Here is a 17391-nt window from a genome sequence, read left to right as displayed (position 1 = left end):
TCAGCTGAGAGCGTCCCCTTGGGAGATGGGCCCCGTCCCACCGCTCTGATCTCACAGTACAGCCCCTTGAGTGGGGCGCTCCTGTCAGCCTTCTGCCAGACAGGCTGTAGTTTGCAGCAGGACGCTGTTGTCAGTTAAAGGCTGACTCTGTGAATCTTCTCAGTACTCCAAAATCCACCTGGGGCGTGGATTGGCTTGAAATGTGCTGGGCCTTATAGGCGCATAGGGTAGGGTGAGCAACTCAAATTTGGCGTTGTTGGCCTGAGGGGTTGCTGAGATACAGGGCGCCCCCTCCCCCCCAGAAAAAAGCCATAATTCGGAGTCTTCCCTTCCAGCCTCTCTCCAGAGGCTGTGCTCTGGCTCTATCGGGGCGGGAGGCAGGAGCCCCAGGGCAGAACCAGTGCCCGGTGTGACACGGAAGCGCAGACAGAGGGCACAATGGGCTGTTGGCTCTTGGAGTCTATGAAGCTCTGCTGGGACTAAAGGCAGCTCCATGGCAGAGCCCCCAGCTCAGCCTCCATTAGGGGACCCCAGAGCCCCAGATTCTCCAGGGGGTTGGAAGTGGGGTTCAGGTGCAGGTGAACTCTGCAAGGGGCATCAGTGCCAGCTGTGTGTGTGGGGGGGGCACTATAGAAAGTGGGGGGAGCCCATTTGTGCCCCAGGGCTCAGCATAGGCAAGTCCTCCCCCCCCGGCTCCCCTGGCTCAGAGGTCCCAGCGCAGCCGTTACTGTGTGAAATCCTCTTGTGAAACCTGCCTAGCCCTTGTGGGGAGATGCTTATCTGCAGGGATGCCCTGAGCCAGCGAGAGTGGGCTGGTGATGGGGGGAGCTGACAGCAGTGCTCCTCAATCCCAACCCACAGCCCCTGCTTGCCCAGCACTGGCTCCCCTCTGCCTCAGCTCTGCCAGTGCCCCTCTCTCCTGACCCACAGCACATGCTAGCCCAGCCTTACAGTCAGGGTCTTTCTAAAGTGGGTCCCTGAGTGGCTGGGAGCCCAGCTCTCTGCTACCATTAGCAGGGAGGTGAATCCAGAACCCCCTATGGTCTATGCGTACTTTGTAGACCGCTTGTTTGTAAACTCCTCTGATGGTCCTAGAGGGTGACATGAGGCAGCTGGTGGATCAGAGCCCAGGCTGGGTGTGGGGATGTCGCAAGCTTTCCGTTGCAGAGGGGAGGGGGGCACAAGGGGCTGGGAGCTGATAATGGCTCTTCCCCCATCCCCAGCTTCCTGCTCCAGCCCTATATAAGGGGCTGGGATGGCTGGATCCATTGGAGCTCGCTGAGGACTCACAGCCATCATAGAGGTGGGGAGGTTCTCTGGTGACCCCAGGGGCTATGGGTGGTGATGGGGAGCTGCTTCAGAGTGGGGTCACTTGGTCTGGGCCTGACTCTTACAGTAGCCAGTTCTGGATGCCTTGGGAAAGTGACTGCCCTAATTCACCTCTCTGTGGCAGGGGCAGATCCCTGCCTGACCCTGGGGGCTGTTCAGCTCCTGCCCTGGACCCTGAGGTCATGAGGCCTCACTGCTGGCTCCTGAGGCTGCTTTGATGCCCAGAAAGGTCTGGCACTGCTCAGCACTCTCAGCCCCTTGTATCCTGTGGCAGGGAGTTCCACAGGCCAACAGCACATGCTGGGTTCTCTCTGCCACCGTCTGTCCACAGTCAATGGATGCCCATAGCCTGTTGTCCTTGTGTTATAGAGCAGGTGAGTGACAGTTCACCTGTCTCCCCCCAGCTGACCCAAGGCCCTGGGCTCTCTTCTTCACCCTTGCTTGGCCCAGCCCCACCTTAGTTGGGAAAGGCTGAGTTGGTTGGAAGGTGGTCATCAGCCCATGGGAGTTTGGTGGTAGGGTAGGGTGCAGTGGCAGGAGGTCCCTAGGTGCAGGGGGGTCAGTGCGAGCTAAGTGGAGGGAGGAGGATGGGCTCTAGGTCGCGGGGGGGGTCAGTATGGGCTTAGTGACTGGGGGGGGCTGGATGGGGAGGTTAATCTGTCTCTGTCTCACAGAGATTTGCCACCCCAGATCTGCCCGAGATGAAGCTGGTCCTGGTCCTGGCACTTGCCCTGCTGGGAGCCGTCTCTGCTCGCCAGCTCCGTAAGTCTTGGGGCCCAAGTCACTATGGCTACAGCCCCTCCCACAACCTGTGGGGATCCTGACCCGCAGGCCACTGCCCCCAATGGGAACCTTCCCGCCCCCGCCAGCAGACATTGCACGGACCCCATGGGCTTGGGTCAGACCCCAGCAAGCACAGTACAGGGCTCCGTTACCCCAGACCTGTGCTCTCACTAGCCCCCAGCCCCACTCTGTTCCGGCCACCTGGGGCCCCTGCCCCCAATAACCTTCTGCCTCTCTGCAGCCCGGACACCAGGGTCCCCTGGCCCTGCAATGATTCTCTGAGCCTCTCTGTCCCAGACACCAGGGTCCCCTGACCCACCAGAGACACCCTGACCCTCTATCCCGGACACCTGTGTCCCCAGCCGCTAGATCTGTTCCCACCTCAAAGGATTGTTTGGGCTCTGGGCTGCATCTTGCAGCTGGAAGGGCCAACTGGTGTCTTTCGCACCCACCCTCAGATGAGGGCACCCCGGAGCAGGAGGTACCAGCTGAACAGGGTGAGGAGGAGCCTGGGGAGCCAGAGCCACCGTGCCCCATGGAGAGCGAGAGCTTCAGGATGATAGTACCTGGCCAGGGGGGCCACACCTGTCGCTATGTGTTTGTGAACAATTGCCAGCCATTTTGGACAGCCCAGGTGACTGGAGCAAGGGGACGGGCGGTGGGGAGGACTCACAGATGGGTCAGGAAGTGGGGTGAGAAGTCCATGGAGCTGGTGAATGGCCCATGGGGGCAGTGGAGGGAGCACATAGGTGACGGGGGTCCATGGGGTCAGTGGAGGAGACGTGGGGGTGGTGGAGGGGGCATGGGGCGGTGGAGGGGTGGCATGGGGGCAGTAGAGGGGGCACACAGGTGATGGGGGGCCCATGGGGGCAGTGGAGGAGGGACAGTAGAGGGCTGTAAGCAGTGGGACAGTAGAGGGCTGTAAGGGCAGTGGATGGCACATGGGGGCAGTGAAGGGGGCATGGGGTGGTGGAGGGGTGGCATAGGGGTGATAGGGAGCCCATGCTGGCAGTAGAGGAGATATGGGGGTGGTGGAGGGGCATGGGGCGGTGGAGGGGTGGCATAAGTATGATGGGGAGCCCATGGAGGCAGTGGAGGAGGCATGGGGCGGTGGAGGAGATATGGGGGTGGTGGAGGGTGGCATGGGGTAATGGGGGGCACAGGCTCACCTCCGAGGGTGGAGGCAGTGGAGGAGGCGTGGGGGTGGTGGAGGCAGCATAGGGGCCGTGGAAGGGATGAAGGGGTGACATAGGGGGCATAGAGGTAGGGGATGGTGCATGGGGTGGTTGTTGGTGGATGCCCCATGTCCCCCTCACCCTCTCCCCACAGCGCCTGTGTGCCCGCTGCTACCACGGCCACCTGGCCTCCATCCACAACTATGCGACCAACCAGCGCCTGCGCTGCACGGCACGTGCCCGCACCAACCGGGGCCAGGTGTGGATTGGCGGCTACACCTCCCGCTGGGTAAGGAGAGTGTCCGGCCCTGCTGCCCCCATTCCCCCACTGCCTGGGCCTGGCCCAGAACCCCCCTTCTTATCAGGGCCCTACCAGCTCTGAGGCTGGCCTCCCCTCCAATGCAGCCCGGACAGGGGGATCCATCCCCCGCTGTGGCTCGGTGTGTCCCCAGCCGGGACCCCGCTCAGGGCAGCCCCAGGCCACGCCCCCCTTGCTCCCTGGGAGGTGGGCCTGTGCGGCTCAGGTGTGGGTCCAGCTGACCCTAGATGGCTGGGAGTCTTCTTGGGACCTCTTGCCAGCACATGCTGGGTGCATCCAGCCCTAGTGCCTGACTCTGATCCCAGCGAATCCCAACTCCTTCCTATGACCCCCAGCCACCGCCCGACTCCAATGCATGAAGGGCTCCTGGCCCCAGCCCAAGCAATGGTCCCAGCCCCTCAGAGGTGGGGGGTGCGAAGGAGGTTCCCCGGTGCACCCTGTCGATGGGACAGCACCGATCCTAACCAAGCCCCTTCCCTCACAGCACCGGTGTCTGCGTTCCCATTGGATCGACCACAGTCTCTGGAACTACTCCAACTGGGCCAGCGGGAACCCCAGCCATGCTTCACAAATGTGTGTCGCCCTGTGCACCACAGGTGAGCAGCTCTCTGGGGCAGGACAGGGCTGAGATGGGGATCTATTCACTGCTCAGGGAACAAGAGCCCTGGGGCAGGGGAACGGGGGATCTGTGGGCAGTGGATCCAGGGTTCATGGGGCCAGGGAACAGCAGATCCAAGAGTAGGTGGGCCTGTAGGGTGTGGGGCAGGGGATCTGAGGGTAGGTGGGGCTGTAGGTGTGGGCAGGGGATCAGGCATTAGTGGGGATATGGGGGTCTGGGACAAGGGATCCAGGGTTTCCTGGGGTTGCGTTCCAGGTGCCAGCTGGGAGGGCACTAACCTCTCTCTCTCTGCCAGGTGGTAGATGGAGAAGTGTGAACTGCCAGGCTCGCCTGCCCTTTATCTGTGCATACTGAGGGGGCTGCTTCCCCTACGGGGCCCTGCTGCCCCCTCCGCTCTGCAGGCCTGGGACTCCCTGCTCTGCCCTGCTGGAGGCGCCCCTGCTCCCTGGACTCGACTCTGCTCCTGGTCCTGCCCCAGCTCCCCAGGGGCAAGTCTGTGCCCCTCACCCTTGCTCATTAATAAAAAGTGCTTCACTCATCACCCCCAGGTGTCGCTCCTTCCTGCCCCAGGACAGAGAGCCCTGCACGCTCCGCTAGGCTGGGCCAGTGACGGGTGTGGGGGGGCAGACAAAAGGTGGCCAGGGGGGAGGGGGTTGGGGTTACCTGCACCCAGGGATGGAATCAGGAAGGGGAGTTGATGCTATTACAGAGCCCACTAGTGGGGACCAGGTCCAGTTCTGGGGTTCCCCTGCGCCTGGGACATTCCCAGCAAGCAAAGGGCTAAGAAACGCCCAACCAGAACGAACTGAGAGCTGCAGCCTCCGTGTAATGATGCTGTCTTTGATGGGACACTTCTCAAAGCATTAATTCAGGACAAATTGCTTAGAGCAGGGCAGTCACAGCCCCAGTCTGGTGGTTCTCCACCTCTAAGACACACCAAAGACACTCCAGTTTCCCAGTATCACCACCAGTGCCACTCGTAAAGGGGATGAATGGTTATGAAAACCAATGCTCCAGTAAAAGAAAAAAGTTTCTCTCGATCCCAAAGGACCAAGCCCCAGACCCAGGTCAATATACTAATCAGATCTTATCCACAAATCACGCTGTTGCCAATCCTTTAGAATCTAAAATCTAAAGATTTATTCATTAAAAAAAGAAATATAAATGAGAGTTAAGACTGGTTAAATGGAATCAATTACATACAGTAATGGCAAAGTTCTTGGTTCAGGCTTGTAGTAGTGATGGAATAAACTGCAGGTTCAAATCAAGTCTCTGGAGTACATCCCCCGCTGGGATGGGTCATTCAGTCCTTTGTTCAGAGCTTCAGTTTGTAGCAAAGTCAATCCAGAGCTCACGAGCAGGATTGAAGACAAGATGGAGGAGCTGCAGCAGCCTTTTATAATCTCTTGCCACGTGGCCTCTGCTTTCTTTGTTTTAAAGACAAGCTATCCAGCACATGGCATGGAAAAACCTTAGCGTTCTGATCATAGGCATGTCTCTGCATACCTTGCTGAGTCACAAGGCATATCTGCTGTCTCTCAATGGGTCAGTCGTATGGCCGATGGTCCTTAATGGGCCATCAAACAGGCTGGGCAGTGCTGATGCTAAACTGTCTGGGGTGTCACCCAGAAGCATAGCACAAGTTTGAAATACAGACAGTAAAGAGCCAATACTTATAATTTTAAATACAAAAATGATACATGCACACAGACAGCATAATCATAACCAGCAAATCATAGCCTTGTCTTAGACACCTCACACAACTACCTTTGCTGCAAATATATAACACTGGTTGCAACAATGGTCTATATGGTCACAGTTTATGTCAATGTCACACCCCTGCCATAGGCCGCTCCACCAGGAAGTGCCAGCCATTTCGCTCAGCTAAGAGCAGCTTTGTGGGGACTTGCCCCTGGTCTGTGCGCCTTGTTGGGGAGAGGAGATTTCTCACAGCAGAGGCTCTTCTGTTTAGCACCCCTTTGTACAGACCCTGATACTCATGATGCCATCTGCCACTTACCTTCTGTGACAGGTTGTCACCCTGGGTGCAGTCTGGGAGCTGTGGGAACCGCTGTGCCTCTGTAAGACGCCCAGCTAGACTGGCCCTTTTCTCACACTGCTGAGTTCAGGGGTTCTCAAACTGGGGGTTGGGACCCCTCGGGGGTCACGGGGTTACTACATGGGAGAGTCGCAAGCTATCAACCTCCACCTCAAAACCCACTTTGCCTCCAGCATTTATAATAGAGTTAAATATATAAAAAAGTATTTTTAATTTATAAGGGGGGGGATCACACTCAGCGGCTTCCTATGTGAAAGGGGTCCCCAGTACAAACATTTGAGAGCCACTGATCTATACGGCCCCAGCTTGTGTCAATGATGTCACAATGCGCAAGCCCCAAGACTAGGTCAAGGCCCCTCTCTGGCCAGTCCACATCACTGAGGTTTCATTTCAACTGACCATGCTGCACTAAAGTGGCTTCACACAGTCAAAGAGACTAACAAAAGACTTCTTCGGTGGAGTTTAGCTCTTCAGGACTTTGATTTTGAGATATAACACATTTCAGGAGCCTCTAACAAAGTGGCTGGTGTACTCTCCCGGGAAAGTTTCCCAGAAACAGCCATGTAAAAATGTCCCTTCATTCTAAGTCATTGTAGTCCTTGAAATGTAAAAAGTACAGTATAGTTCTTCATGTAATTATTAGTGAAATTAGAGGTGCATGGAACTTATTAACACTGTTTCCTAAACCTCCAGGATGAAATCCCCACTGGTGTGGACCTGACCTGAACCAGGCTGGCCAGCACCGTCTGTGATTTGGGGGGTGATAAATTAAGTGTGTGTGTGTGGGGGGGAGTTCCCTTTTATGGACACCTAGCCAGCCAGTTATTTGGAAAATCCCTCTTGGTAGCTGTTCTCTGCTTGCTTTACCTGTAAAGGGTAAAAAAGTCCCCCAGATAAAGAAAAGGAAGTGGGCACCTGACCAAAAGTGCCAATGGGAAGGTAGAACTTTTTAAAACTGGAAAAGGGACTTTCCCTTTGTTGTTCTCCGCAGAAGGAGACATGGAGCAGCAATGCTGTAAGCAGGAATGCTGTGTAAAGTTTGAACCAGGTATGAAAATTCATCTTCCAGACCTAGAAGGAATATTTGGGATAGGGAATGTTTAGCTGGATGCAATCAGGTTTATTTCTTTATTCTGGCTTGTGGAGTCCTCTGTGCTAATCCCCAGCTGCTTTTGGTTGCTTGTGACTTTTAAGCTGCACCCCAAAAAAGCTATTCTTGGTGCTTAATGTTGCTCTTTCAAAATCTAGCAAAAGCCTAAATTCCAGATGTATTTTCTGTCTTTTAGTTTTTAATAAAATTTACCTTTTCTGAGTGCCAGAGTGTGGAATCAGCCTTGACACACTCAAGGGCAGATAGCCTATTTCCCATCTTCACAGGCTCTCCCCACCGCCCTGGAGTATAAACTAGGGCAGGCGATTAATCCCAGCTAACTCATGCGATGAACTCAAAAAAATGAATCGCGATTTAAAAAGTAATCGAAATTAACAGCAGTTTTAATCGCACTCTTTAACAATAGAATACCAGTGCAAATGTATTAAAAATTTTGGGTGTTCTTCTATATTTTCATAGATATTGTATTCTGTGTTATAACTGAAATCAAAGTGTGTATTATCTTTACTCCAAATATTTGCACTGTAAAAATGTGTAAGCAGAGTCAAAACGAGCTCTCCCCTGACAGCTGGTGGTGAGCTGTGGAAAAGGACTTCAGGGGCTGATCTCGTTTGCATGGGCACACTCATCCTGTCTAGCTGCTTGCCCAAATAGCCTCTTTGTCTGCTGTGGGATCCCCAGTCTCTTTGTTGTTGGGGCAGGAGTAATGAAGGGTTATTATCCTGGTTATGTGAATCAAGGACAGTAGAACTGTACTTGGCATTTTCTGACTGAGGGACTGTAATGATGCTACCCTTGGTGGGACCCTTCTGAGAGAGTTAATTCAGGACAAATTGCTCAGAACAGGGCAGTTACAGCCCAGGGCTGGGGCTCCTTTGCACACCAAGGCAAACCAAACCAGCCAAACAGAGAGGACTTCGGTTTTACCCCACTGGCTAACCACAAGTCATACACGCAATTCCCTCAGACAATCCAGATGAGAGCTAGAATTGGTTAAATGGAATCAGTTACATACAGTAATGGCAAAGTTCTTAGTTCAGGCTTGTAACAGTGATGGAGTAAACTGCAGGTTCAAATCAAGTCTCTGGAGTACATCCCCTGCTGGGATGGGTCATTCAGTCCTTTGTTCAGAGCTTCGGTTTGTAGCAAAGTCCCTACAGAGATCAGAAGCAGGATTGAAGACAAGATGGAGATGAGGCATCAACCTTTTATAATCTCTTGCCATGTGGCCTCTGCTTTCTTTGTTTTAAAGACAAGCTATCCATCAAATGGCATGGAAAAATCTTAGCGTTCTGGCCATAGGCATGTCCCTGCATACCTTGGCGCCCCTGCTCCCTGGACTAGGCTCTGTTCCCAGCCTTGCCCCAGGAGAGGCAGCTCCCATCCCCTGCTCTCAGTCATTGCCTGTGACTCCCCACAATAAAACAGCCATTCACTCATCACCCCGGGTGTCGCTCCTTCCTGCTCCCAGACACTGAGGTCCCTGCATGCTTCATGGGGCTGAACCAGAGGGAAGTGGGGAAGGACGTGACCAGGCTGGGGAGAGAGGGCTGGGTCCCTAAGGGCTGCCTGTCAGCCTCTGCACTGTCTCTAGCAGCTTCACCCCAAGGTGGGGGCATGTGTTTGAGAGAGGGGAGCCAGGGGCAATGCAGGTGTGTGTGTGGGGGGGTGTTGGGTGGTTGGAGGTTGGAAGTTTTAGGGGCAGGGGTTCTCAAACTTGATGGCACCGCGACCCCCTTCTGACAACGAAAATTAACTCAAGACCCCAAGACTGGGACCAAAGCCTGAGCCCGCCTAAGCCCCATCGCCCTTGGCTGGGGGCCAAAGCCAAAGCCCAAGCCTAAAGGCTTCAGCCCTAGGTGAAGGGCCTGTAACCTGAGCCCTGCCACCCAGGGCTGAAGCCCTCTGGCTTCGGCTTTGGCCCAGCAAGTCTAACATCAGCCCTGGTGACACCATTAAAATGTGGTCCCGACACGCAGTTAGAGGACAGCTGCTTTAGGGAGTGCAGGGAGCTGTAGATGATGGGGATTACACTGGGTGTGAGGGGTGTTGGGTGTTTGGAGGTCAAAGGCTTTAGGGAGTGCAGGGAGCTGTAGATGATGGGGATTACACTGGGTGTGAGGGGTGTTGGGTGTTTGGAGGTTGGAGGCTTTAGGGAGTGCGAGGGGCTGTAGATGATGGGGGAATACACTGGGTGTGGTGGGTGTTGGGTGTTTGGAGGTTGGAGGCTTTAGGGAGTGTGGGGGCTGTAGATGACAAGGGAGTTCACTGGGTGTGGGGGGTGTTAGGTGTTTGGCAGTTGGAGACCTTAGGGAGTGCAGGGAGCTGTAGATGATGGGGATTACACTGGGTGTGAGGGGTGTTGGGTGTTTGGAGGTCAAAGGCTTTAGGGAGTGCAGGGAGCTGTAGATGATGGGGATTACACTGGGTGTGAGGGGTGTTGGGTGTTTGGAGGTTGGAGGCTTTAGGGAGTGCGAGGGGCTGTAGATGATGGGGGAGCACGCTGGGTGTGGGGAGTGCTGGGTGTTTGGAGGTTGGAGGCTTTAGGGAGTGCGGGGGGCTGTAGATGATGGGGGAGTCTCTGTACACTTGCTGTACTGCCCACTGAGCCAGCTAAACCCCATCTTAACCTCCCCGCTTGACGATTCTCCCAGGATGCACCAGGCCAAAGTCCGGCCTGACCAGGCTACTCACTGGGCAGGTGCTGGGAGGTGCAGGGGTTACCCCAGCGCTCACAGCCCTGGGGACAACTCCCCTGGGGGGGGACAGGGAGATGCACCGTCACTCAGATACTTTCAGTCCAGACTGGGGTCTCTCTCCAGAGGCTGCACTCTGGCTCGGTGGGGGTGGGAGGTAGGAACCCCTGGGCAGGGCTAGTGACCCAGAAGCACAGACAGACGCCTGTCTGCTCTTCAAGTCTATAAAACTCTGCTTGGACTAAAGGCAACTCTGTGGCAGACCCCCCTTCTCAGCCCCCACATTCTCTAGGGAGTTGGAAGTGGGGCTCATGGGGCCAGATGAACTCTGCAAGGAGCTTCAGTGGGGGGGCACTATGAGAAGTGAGGGGAGCCCATTTGTGCTCCAGGGCTCGACACTGGCCAGTCTCCCCCAGGTTCAGGGATCCCAGGGCCCGTGCTCACTGCAGGCAGGGAAGAGCAACGCGCCAGGCTCTGGGTGATCATCCCACTCTAGTCCCAGCCCCACTGGGAAGGGTCCCGTGGCAGTGAGAGGGGGGCCTGACTCTGAGAGTGACAGTGGAGGAAGGGAGGGGACTGCCCCATTCTCTGTGGCCGGGTGCCCAGCGCAGTGGCCTGTGGTGAAACAGCCCTGGGGTTATCGGGGTGGCCCAGACACAGGGTCCCAACATGACCGCTAATGTGTGAAATGCTCTTGTGAAACCTGCCCAGCGTGGCGCGGAGATGCTTATCTAGTCAGGGCATGGCTAGTCCTGGGGGGCGAGGGCAGACGGGATGTGTGTGAGGACGGGAAAGCAGGTGCATGCAATAACAGCAGCGCTTCTCAGCCCTGACCTGCAGCCCTTGCTAGCCCAGCTCTGGCCTCCCCCACCCCACAGCTCTGCTGGCGCACCTCTGACACGCAGCACCCTGCGGCACTGGGTTCTGAGGAATTGCCAGAAGTCAGTGAGTTGGGTCCTTCCAGCCCACTGCCCACTGTGCCATGTGTCATAAAGTGTGGGGGAGTCCGGCCCTGCACCCCTCTTCCTGGGACTCACAGTGACTCTCAGCCAGCCAGTAAAACACAAGGTTTATTGGACAACAGGAATACAGGTTACAGCAGAGCTTGTAGGCACAGCCAGGACCCCTCAATCAAGTCCTTCTGGGGCTCAGGAAGCTTAGTCCCCTGAATTCCAATCACCCAGCCCAAAACCGAAACTAAACTCAGCTCCCTCCATCCGGCCCCTTCCTTTGTCCAGCTTCCCGGGCAAAGGTGCTGACATACCTCCCTGCTCCCTAGCTCAGGTTACAGGCTTAGGTCCTGGTCCCTCACCTAAAGTAATCGCCCGCTCTCCCATCCCCCACACAGACAATCCCTACTCCATCACACCATGCTACCCACTACCTGGCAGGATCCTACCCCACTGACCAATGTGGCACTCTACTTGGTGTAGAGTGAACTGGGGGAGGTTCCTGAGGTTGGGAAGGGTGGGAGTGTGTTGAAGCCCCCAGAGAAGGAAGTCCCCTCATCCTTCAGGCTGTGGAACTGGCCAAATCACAAACTACACTGGTGCTTTAAGGGACATCTCAGCCCCATAATCCCTCACCTGACAACATGGGACATCGGCCCAGCTGGAGTCAATGAGCCGGATCCTGCTTGGTGTCAATCGGCCATAGCTCCATTATCACAGAATAATAGAAGAATCATAGAATATCAGGGTTGGAAGAGACCTCAGGAGGTATCTAGTCCAACTCCCTGCTCAAAGCAGGACTAACTCCAACTAAATCATCCCAGCCAGGGTTTGTCAAGCCTGACCTTAAAAATGTCTAAGGGTGGAGATTCCACCACCTCCCTAGGTAACCCATTCCAGTGCTTCACCACCCTCCTAGTGAAATAGTGTTTCCTAATATCCAACCTAAACCTCCCCCACTGCAACTTGAGACCATTACTCCTTGTTTTGTCAACTTGCCAGCAAGTTAATGGGCCAGATCTCAGCTGGTGTAAAGCATCTTTAGCTCTATTGACCCCAACCTCCCAATGGGGCGGGTCCCACTGAGTTGCTGTGATGAGTTGTGACATTCCCCACCACAGCTGGGCACCCAGTGCATTGGGCAGAGGCTGCTGCTGTGCCGGGGCTGGTTCCTGAGTGGTTCCAGGTCAGGTCACAGGGCTGTAGGGTTTAAGACCAGAAGGGTCGATTTGAACCATCCGCTACAGTCCCTGGCATCACCCATGGCAGGGGCGCCCAGCCACTGCTGCCTCCTATCCAGAACACTGGGGACACCAGGTCTGGAGTCAGATCCCAGGACCAAGGTTCCCACACGGCTCACACAATGCCCCTCAGTCCCAGTCCCCCCCACCCCCAGCTCAGTGCCACACCTCAGAGCCAGCCCATCCCATACCTCTTGGATGCACCCTTTACCACCAGCGGTGAACTGCAGAGAACCCAGGTGATGTCCCTCAATTCCAATCCGCCGCCCCCTGCTAGCCCAGCCCTTGGGTCCCCTGACCACAGCTCTGCTGGTGCCCCTCAATTCTGAACTGCAACCCTCTGCTAGCCCAGTCCTAAGCTCCCCCTCCAGCTCTGCCGGTTCCCTTCAATCCCAAACCGCAGCCCCGTTAGCCCAGCCCTGGGTCCCCTGATCATAGCTCTGCTGGTGCCCCTCAGTCCTGCCACACAGCCCCCTGCTAGACCAGCCTTACATCCTGAGCCTCTCTAAAGCAGGTCCCCGAGTGGCTGGGAATCCAGTTCTCTGCTACCATTAGGAGGGAAGTGAACCCAGAACCCCATATGGTCTATGTGGAGTTGGGGGCTCTTTGTAGACTGCCAGTTTTAAAGACCCCCACCGCCCCCCACCCCCAATGAGGAGGGATAGCTCAGTGGTCTGAGCATTGGCCTGCTAAACCCAGGGCTGTGAGTTCAGTCCTTGAGGGGCCCATTTAGGGAACTGGAGTAAAAATTTGTCTGGGAATTGGTCCTGCTTTGAGCAGGGGGTTGGACTAGGTGATCTCCTGAGGTCCTTCCAACCCTAATAGTCTGTGATGGCCCCTAGGAGGAGACGTGAGGCAGTTTGTGGGTCATAGCCCAGACTGGGGGTGGGGGGGTCACAAGTCATGCAGGGGGGGGGAAGCACAAGGGGCTGGGAGCTGATAGTGACTCTTTCCCCATCCCCAGCTTCCTGCTCCAGCCCAATATAAGGGGAGGTGATGGCTGGAGGAGGAAGTCAAAGATGAGAGGTGAGGAGGGGAGGGGCGTTAAGTGCAGGGGGTTAGTCTGGGCTTGATGACGATGGCAGGGAGCTCCAGGCTGGGGGTCAGTGTGGGCTCCATGGCGGGTAGCTCTAGGCAGCGCCTAGCTGTATGTGTGTTGGGGGGTGTTAATCTGTCTCTGTCTCTTGGTGTCTCCCTTAAGGTCTGCCTGAGATGAAGCTGTTTCTGGCGCTCACCCTGCTGGGGACCGTCTCTAGTCACCGTCTCTGTAAGTCCTGGTGCCCCCTGGATGGAGCCCCTCACTCAGCCCTGGGGGGACCCTGACCCACAGGCCACTGCCCCCAAAGGGGACCCCCTACAGAGGGCTACTGCATGGGCCCCATGGGCTTGGGTGAGATCCCAGCCCAGACAGTACAGGGCTCAGTTATTCCCAGACGTGTGCTCTCACTGACCCCCAACCCTGCTGCATTCTGGACACTAGGTCCTCCAACCCCCACCCTTTTCTGTCCTGGCACCTGGGTGACCCAGACCCTGTGTACATGCCCCCCAACCCCTGCCATTGTACCGCCTGGTCCCTGCAGCCATGGGGGCATCTCTCCTCTCCCCAGTCATTTGCGGTCTGGGGTGCACCATGGGGCTGGAAGGGCCCATTGGTCTCTCTCACCACCTAGCTGAGGGTGCCCTGGAGCAGGAGGTATCAACCGAGCAGGGCAGCTCTGATCTGGAGGAGGAGCCCGGGGAGCTGGAGCCACTGGGATCTGGGGAGAACAAGAGCTTCATGGGGAGAGGTGCACTGGGCAAGAGGCTTCGTTACTCAGTGGTGATACAGGACCAGACCTTTTATGGGGCCATGGTGAGTAGAGGGGAAAGGGGGCAGGGAAAGGTGGTGCATGGGGCCAGTGGATGATCTATAGGGCTGACAGATGGTGCATGGGAGAGGTGGATAGGATGTGGGGCTGGTGGATGGGATGCACGGGGCTGTGAATGTGCCATGAGGCTGGCTCATGGTGTGTATGGGTGGTGGAGGGTGTGTGGGGCTGGCGGATGGAGCATGGGGGGCAGCAGATGATACATGGATCTGGCTCATGGTGCATGTGGGTGGTGGAGGATGTGTGGGGCTGGTGCATGGAGCATGGGGGGCAGCAGAAGATACATAGATCTGGCTCGTGTGTGTGGGTGGTGGAGGGTGTGTGGCATGGCTGACAGGGGCAGTGGATGGTGCATGAGGCTGAAGGATAGGGTGTGGGGGCAGAGGATGATGCATGGGGTTGGCTCATGGTGTGTGGGGTGGTGGATGGTGCGTGGTCCTGGAGGATGGGGTGTGACGGGCACTGGATGGTGCATGGGGCTGACTCATGAGGTGTTGGAGCAGTGCATGGGGCTGGAGGATGGGGGGCAGCGGATGGTGTGTGGGGCTGGAGGATGGGGGCAGTGGATGTTGCGTGGGGCTGGAGGAGGAGAGGCAGCGGATGATGTGTGGGGCTGGAGGATGGGGGGTAGCGGATGATGTGTGGGGCTGGAGGATGGGGGGTAGCGGATGATGTGTGGGGCTGGAGGATGGGGTCAGCGGATGGTGTGTGGGGCTGGAGGATATGGGGCAGCGGATGGTGTGTGGGGCTGGAGGACGGGGGCAGTGGATGTTGCGTGGGGCTGGAGGAGGAGAGGCAGCGGATGATGTGTGGGGCTGGAGGATGGGGGGTAGCGGATGATGTGTGGGGCTGGAGGATGGGGTCAGCAGATGATGTGTGGGGCTGGAGGAAGGGGGTAGCGGATGATGCATGGGGCTGGAGGACAGGGGGCAGCGGATGATATGTGGGGCTGGAGGAAGGGGGGTAGCAGATGGTGCGTGGGGCTGGAGGATGGGGGGCAGTCGATGGTGCATGTAGCAGCAGCCGTGGGCCAGTCTGTGGCTGCGCCCCACCCTCTCTCTCCCCACAGAGCGAGTGCAGTAGGATCTTCCGCGGCCACCTGGCCTCCATCCACAGCAACTCGGCCAATGAGCAACTGCGCACAGTAGCACGCGCCCACACCAACCAGGGCCAGGTGTGGGTCGGGGGCATCACCTCCTCCTCGGTAAAGTGATCGTCTGGCCCTGCTGCTCCACCCACCCCGGCCTGGGCCCAGCCCAGGGCTCCCCAAACTCCCTATTTTGGGAGGATGACCCATCCCCCACTGCAGCTCTGTATCTCCAGCCAGGACCCAGCTCCAGGCAGCCCCAGGCCAAGCCCTGCCCGCCTGCCGTGAGCCAGCCCTGGGGGTCTCTGGAAGTTCGGGGCTTTGTCCCAGCCCTCTCCATGCCCGGGAGTCTCCTTGGGGCCCATTGACCTTGGCTGCCCATGAGGTGCCTGGGGCCTGTGCCCCCCACCAAGTGAGGGTTCTGCCCCCGACCCAGTGAGCCCATAGCCCCCCGCTCTAGCCCCTGGACTCCGCTGGCTGCTGGCTTGGGAAGGTCCCCGGGGTGCCCTGCAAATGGGGCAACACTGATCCTACCCAGCCCCCCCGCCTTGCAGGGCGGACGAACATTCTCCCGCTGGATGGACGACACCCCTTGGGACTTCTCCAACTGGGCCAGGGGGAACCCCAGCCGCTCTGGGCAAACCTGTGTTGCCCTGTGCACTGCAGGTCAGGGACTGCTGGGCTAGGTGGGGCCCTGGGGGCTGGGGTGGTGGGGGGAGCCCGGGTTAAGTGCAGCCCTGGGGGCTGGGGTGGAGGAGGGAGCCCGAGTTAAGTGCAGCCCTGGGGGCTGGGGTGGAGGGGGGAGCCCGGGTTGGGGGGGCCCTGGGGGCTGGAGTGGCGAGGGGAGCCTGGGTTAGGTGGGGCCCTGGGGGTTGGGGCAGAGAGGGGGTGTGTGGAACAGGGCTAGGTGGGACCTTGGGCTGGGGGGGAACTGGGGATAGGTGGGGCCCCAGGGTCTGGGGCTGGGGGGAGCTGGGCCTAGGTGGAGCCCCGGTATCTGGGGCGGGGGGAGCTGGGGTTAGGTGGGGCCCCGGGGTCTGGGGCCAGGGGGAGCCAGGCCTAGGTGGAGCCCTGGGGTCTGGAGCTGGGGGGAGCCGGGGATAGGTGGAGCCCCGGGGTCTGGGGCCGGGGGAGCCAGGCCTAGGTGGAGTCCCGGGATCTGGGGCCGAGGGGAGCTGGGGTTTGCTTGGTGCCAGGTGCCAGCTGGGCGGGCACTAACCCCTCTCTCTCTGCCAGGTGGACATTGGAGAAATGTCAGCTGCCAGACTCGCCTTCCCTTTATCTGCGAGTACTGAGGGGGCTGCTCCCCCCACGGGGTCCTGCTGCCCACACTGCAATTGCTGGGACTCCTTGCTCCACCCTGCCGGAGGCGCCCCTGCTCCCTGGACTTGGCTTTGCTCCCAGCCTTGCCCCATCTCCCCAGGAGGGGCAGCCCCCATCCCCTGCTCTTTGTCATTGCTTGTGACTCCCCACAATAAAACAGCCCTGCACTAGACAATGAGGACCCTGCACTCTCCATGGGGCTGAACCAGAGGGAAGTGGGGAAGGACATGACCAGGCTGGGGAGAGAGGGCTGGGTCCCTAAGGGCTGCCTGTCAGCCTCTGCACTGGCTCTAGCAGCTTCACCCAAAGGTGGGAGCATCTGTCTGAGAGATGGGAGCCAGGGGCAATGCAGGGGAGGGTGTGTGTGAGGTGTGTGTGTAGGGGGTGTTGGGTGTTTGGAGGTGGGAGGCTTTAGGGAGTGCAGGGGGCTGTAGATGATGGGGGAATACACTGGGTGTGTGGGGCGTTGGGTGTTTGGAGGTTGGAGGCTTTAGGGAGTGCGTGGGGCTGTAGATGACGGGGGAGTACACTGGGTGTGGGGGGTGTTGGTTGTGTTGTAAGGTCTGTAAGAAGCAGAACATCACATCATCCCCTTCCATCTAAATCACATCAAAACAGCGATGTATCAGGCTGTTAAGAAGGCTCCTGTCCTAATAGCACCCACCATCACCAGCTAAAGAAACAGCTCATCAGATCTCTGAAGAAAACCTTGTTCGACACGTTCTGTCTGGCAAGAAATCACTTATCAGCCGTTGTGGTTGTGAGATCGATAAGTCTCTTGTTTTGCCATTGTGGTCCCCACTTCTCTATTGTTTATCTGTAGGGTCTGTC

At 57.5% G+C, this 17391-nt stretch overlaps 1 protein-coding gene and 1 long non-coding RNA gene across 2 annotated transcripts; one reads left to right on the top strand and one right to left on the bottom strand.

Annotated features, from left to right (window-relative positions):
• Positions 1-1034: 1034 nt before the first annotated feature.
• LOC115651031 (bone marrow proteoglycan-like) lies at positions 1035-16609 on the top strand. Its single transcript, XM_030561839.1, has 10 exons — positions 1035-1303; positions 2004-2091; positions 2571-2746; positions 3442-3576; positions 4091-4202; positions 13484-13549; positions 13953-14134; positions 15220-15354; positions 15792-15903; positions 16474-16609. Exons 2-10 carry the CDS (start codon positions 2031-2033, stop codon positions 16530-16532), a joined length of 1038 nt encoding a protein of 345 aa, XP_030417699.1. The 5' UTR covers positions 1035-1303; positions 2004-2030; the 3' UTR covers positions 16533-16609.
• Positions 4626-16684, bottom strand: LOC115651032. The gene is made up of 3 exons (XR_004000297.1): positions 16597-16684; positions 6443-6451; positions 4626-4638 (listed from the first exon to the last, which is right to left on the bottom strand). It is a non-coding gene; the product is annotated as an uncharacterized LOC115651032 (long non-coding RNA).
• Positions 16685-17391: the final 707 nt, after the last annotated feature.

Source organism: Gopherus evgoodei, chromosome 4, assembly GCF_007399415.2.
Source record: "Gopherus evgoodei ecotype Sinaloan lineage chromosome 4, rGopEvg1_v1.p, whole genome shotgun sequence".
In the NCBI taxonomy this organism is placed as follows: domain Eukaryota; kingdom Metazoa; phylum Chordata; order Testudines; family Testudinidae; genus Gopherus; species Gopherus evgoodei.
Note: the sequence above shows the minus strand (reverse complement) of the source record. Positions and strands in the feature narration are given on the sequence as shown.

Coding starts and splice junctions, on each gene's coding strand:
- LOC115651031 (XM_030561839.1), top strand. CDS start 2,031: ATGAAGCTGGTCCTGGTCCTGGCACTTGCCCTGCTGGGAGCCGTCTCT. Junction 2,092..2,570: donor CGTCTCTGCTCGCCAGCTCC/GTAAGTCTTGGG, acceptor ACCCACCCTCAG/ATGAGGGCACCCCGGAGCAG. Junction 15,904..16,473: donor TGTTGCCCTGTGCACTGCAG/GTCAGGGACTGC, acceptor TCTCTCTGCCAG/GTGGACATTGGAGAAATGTC.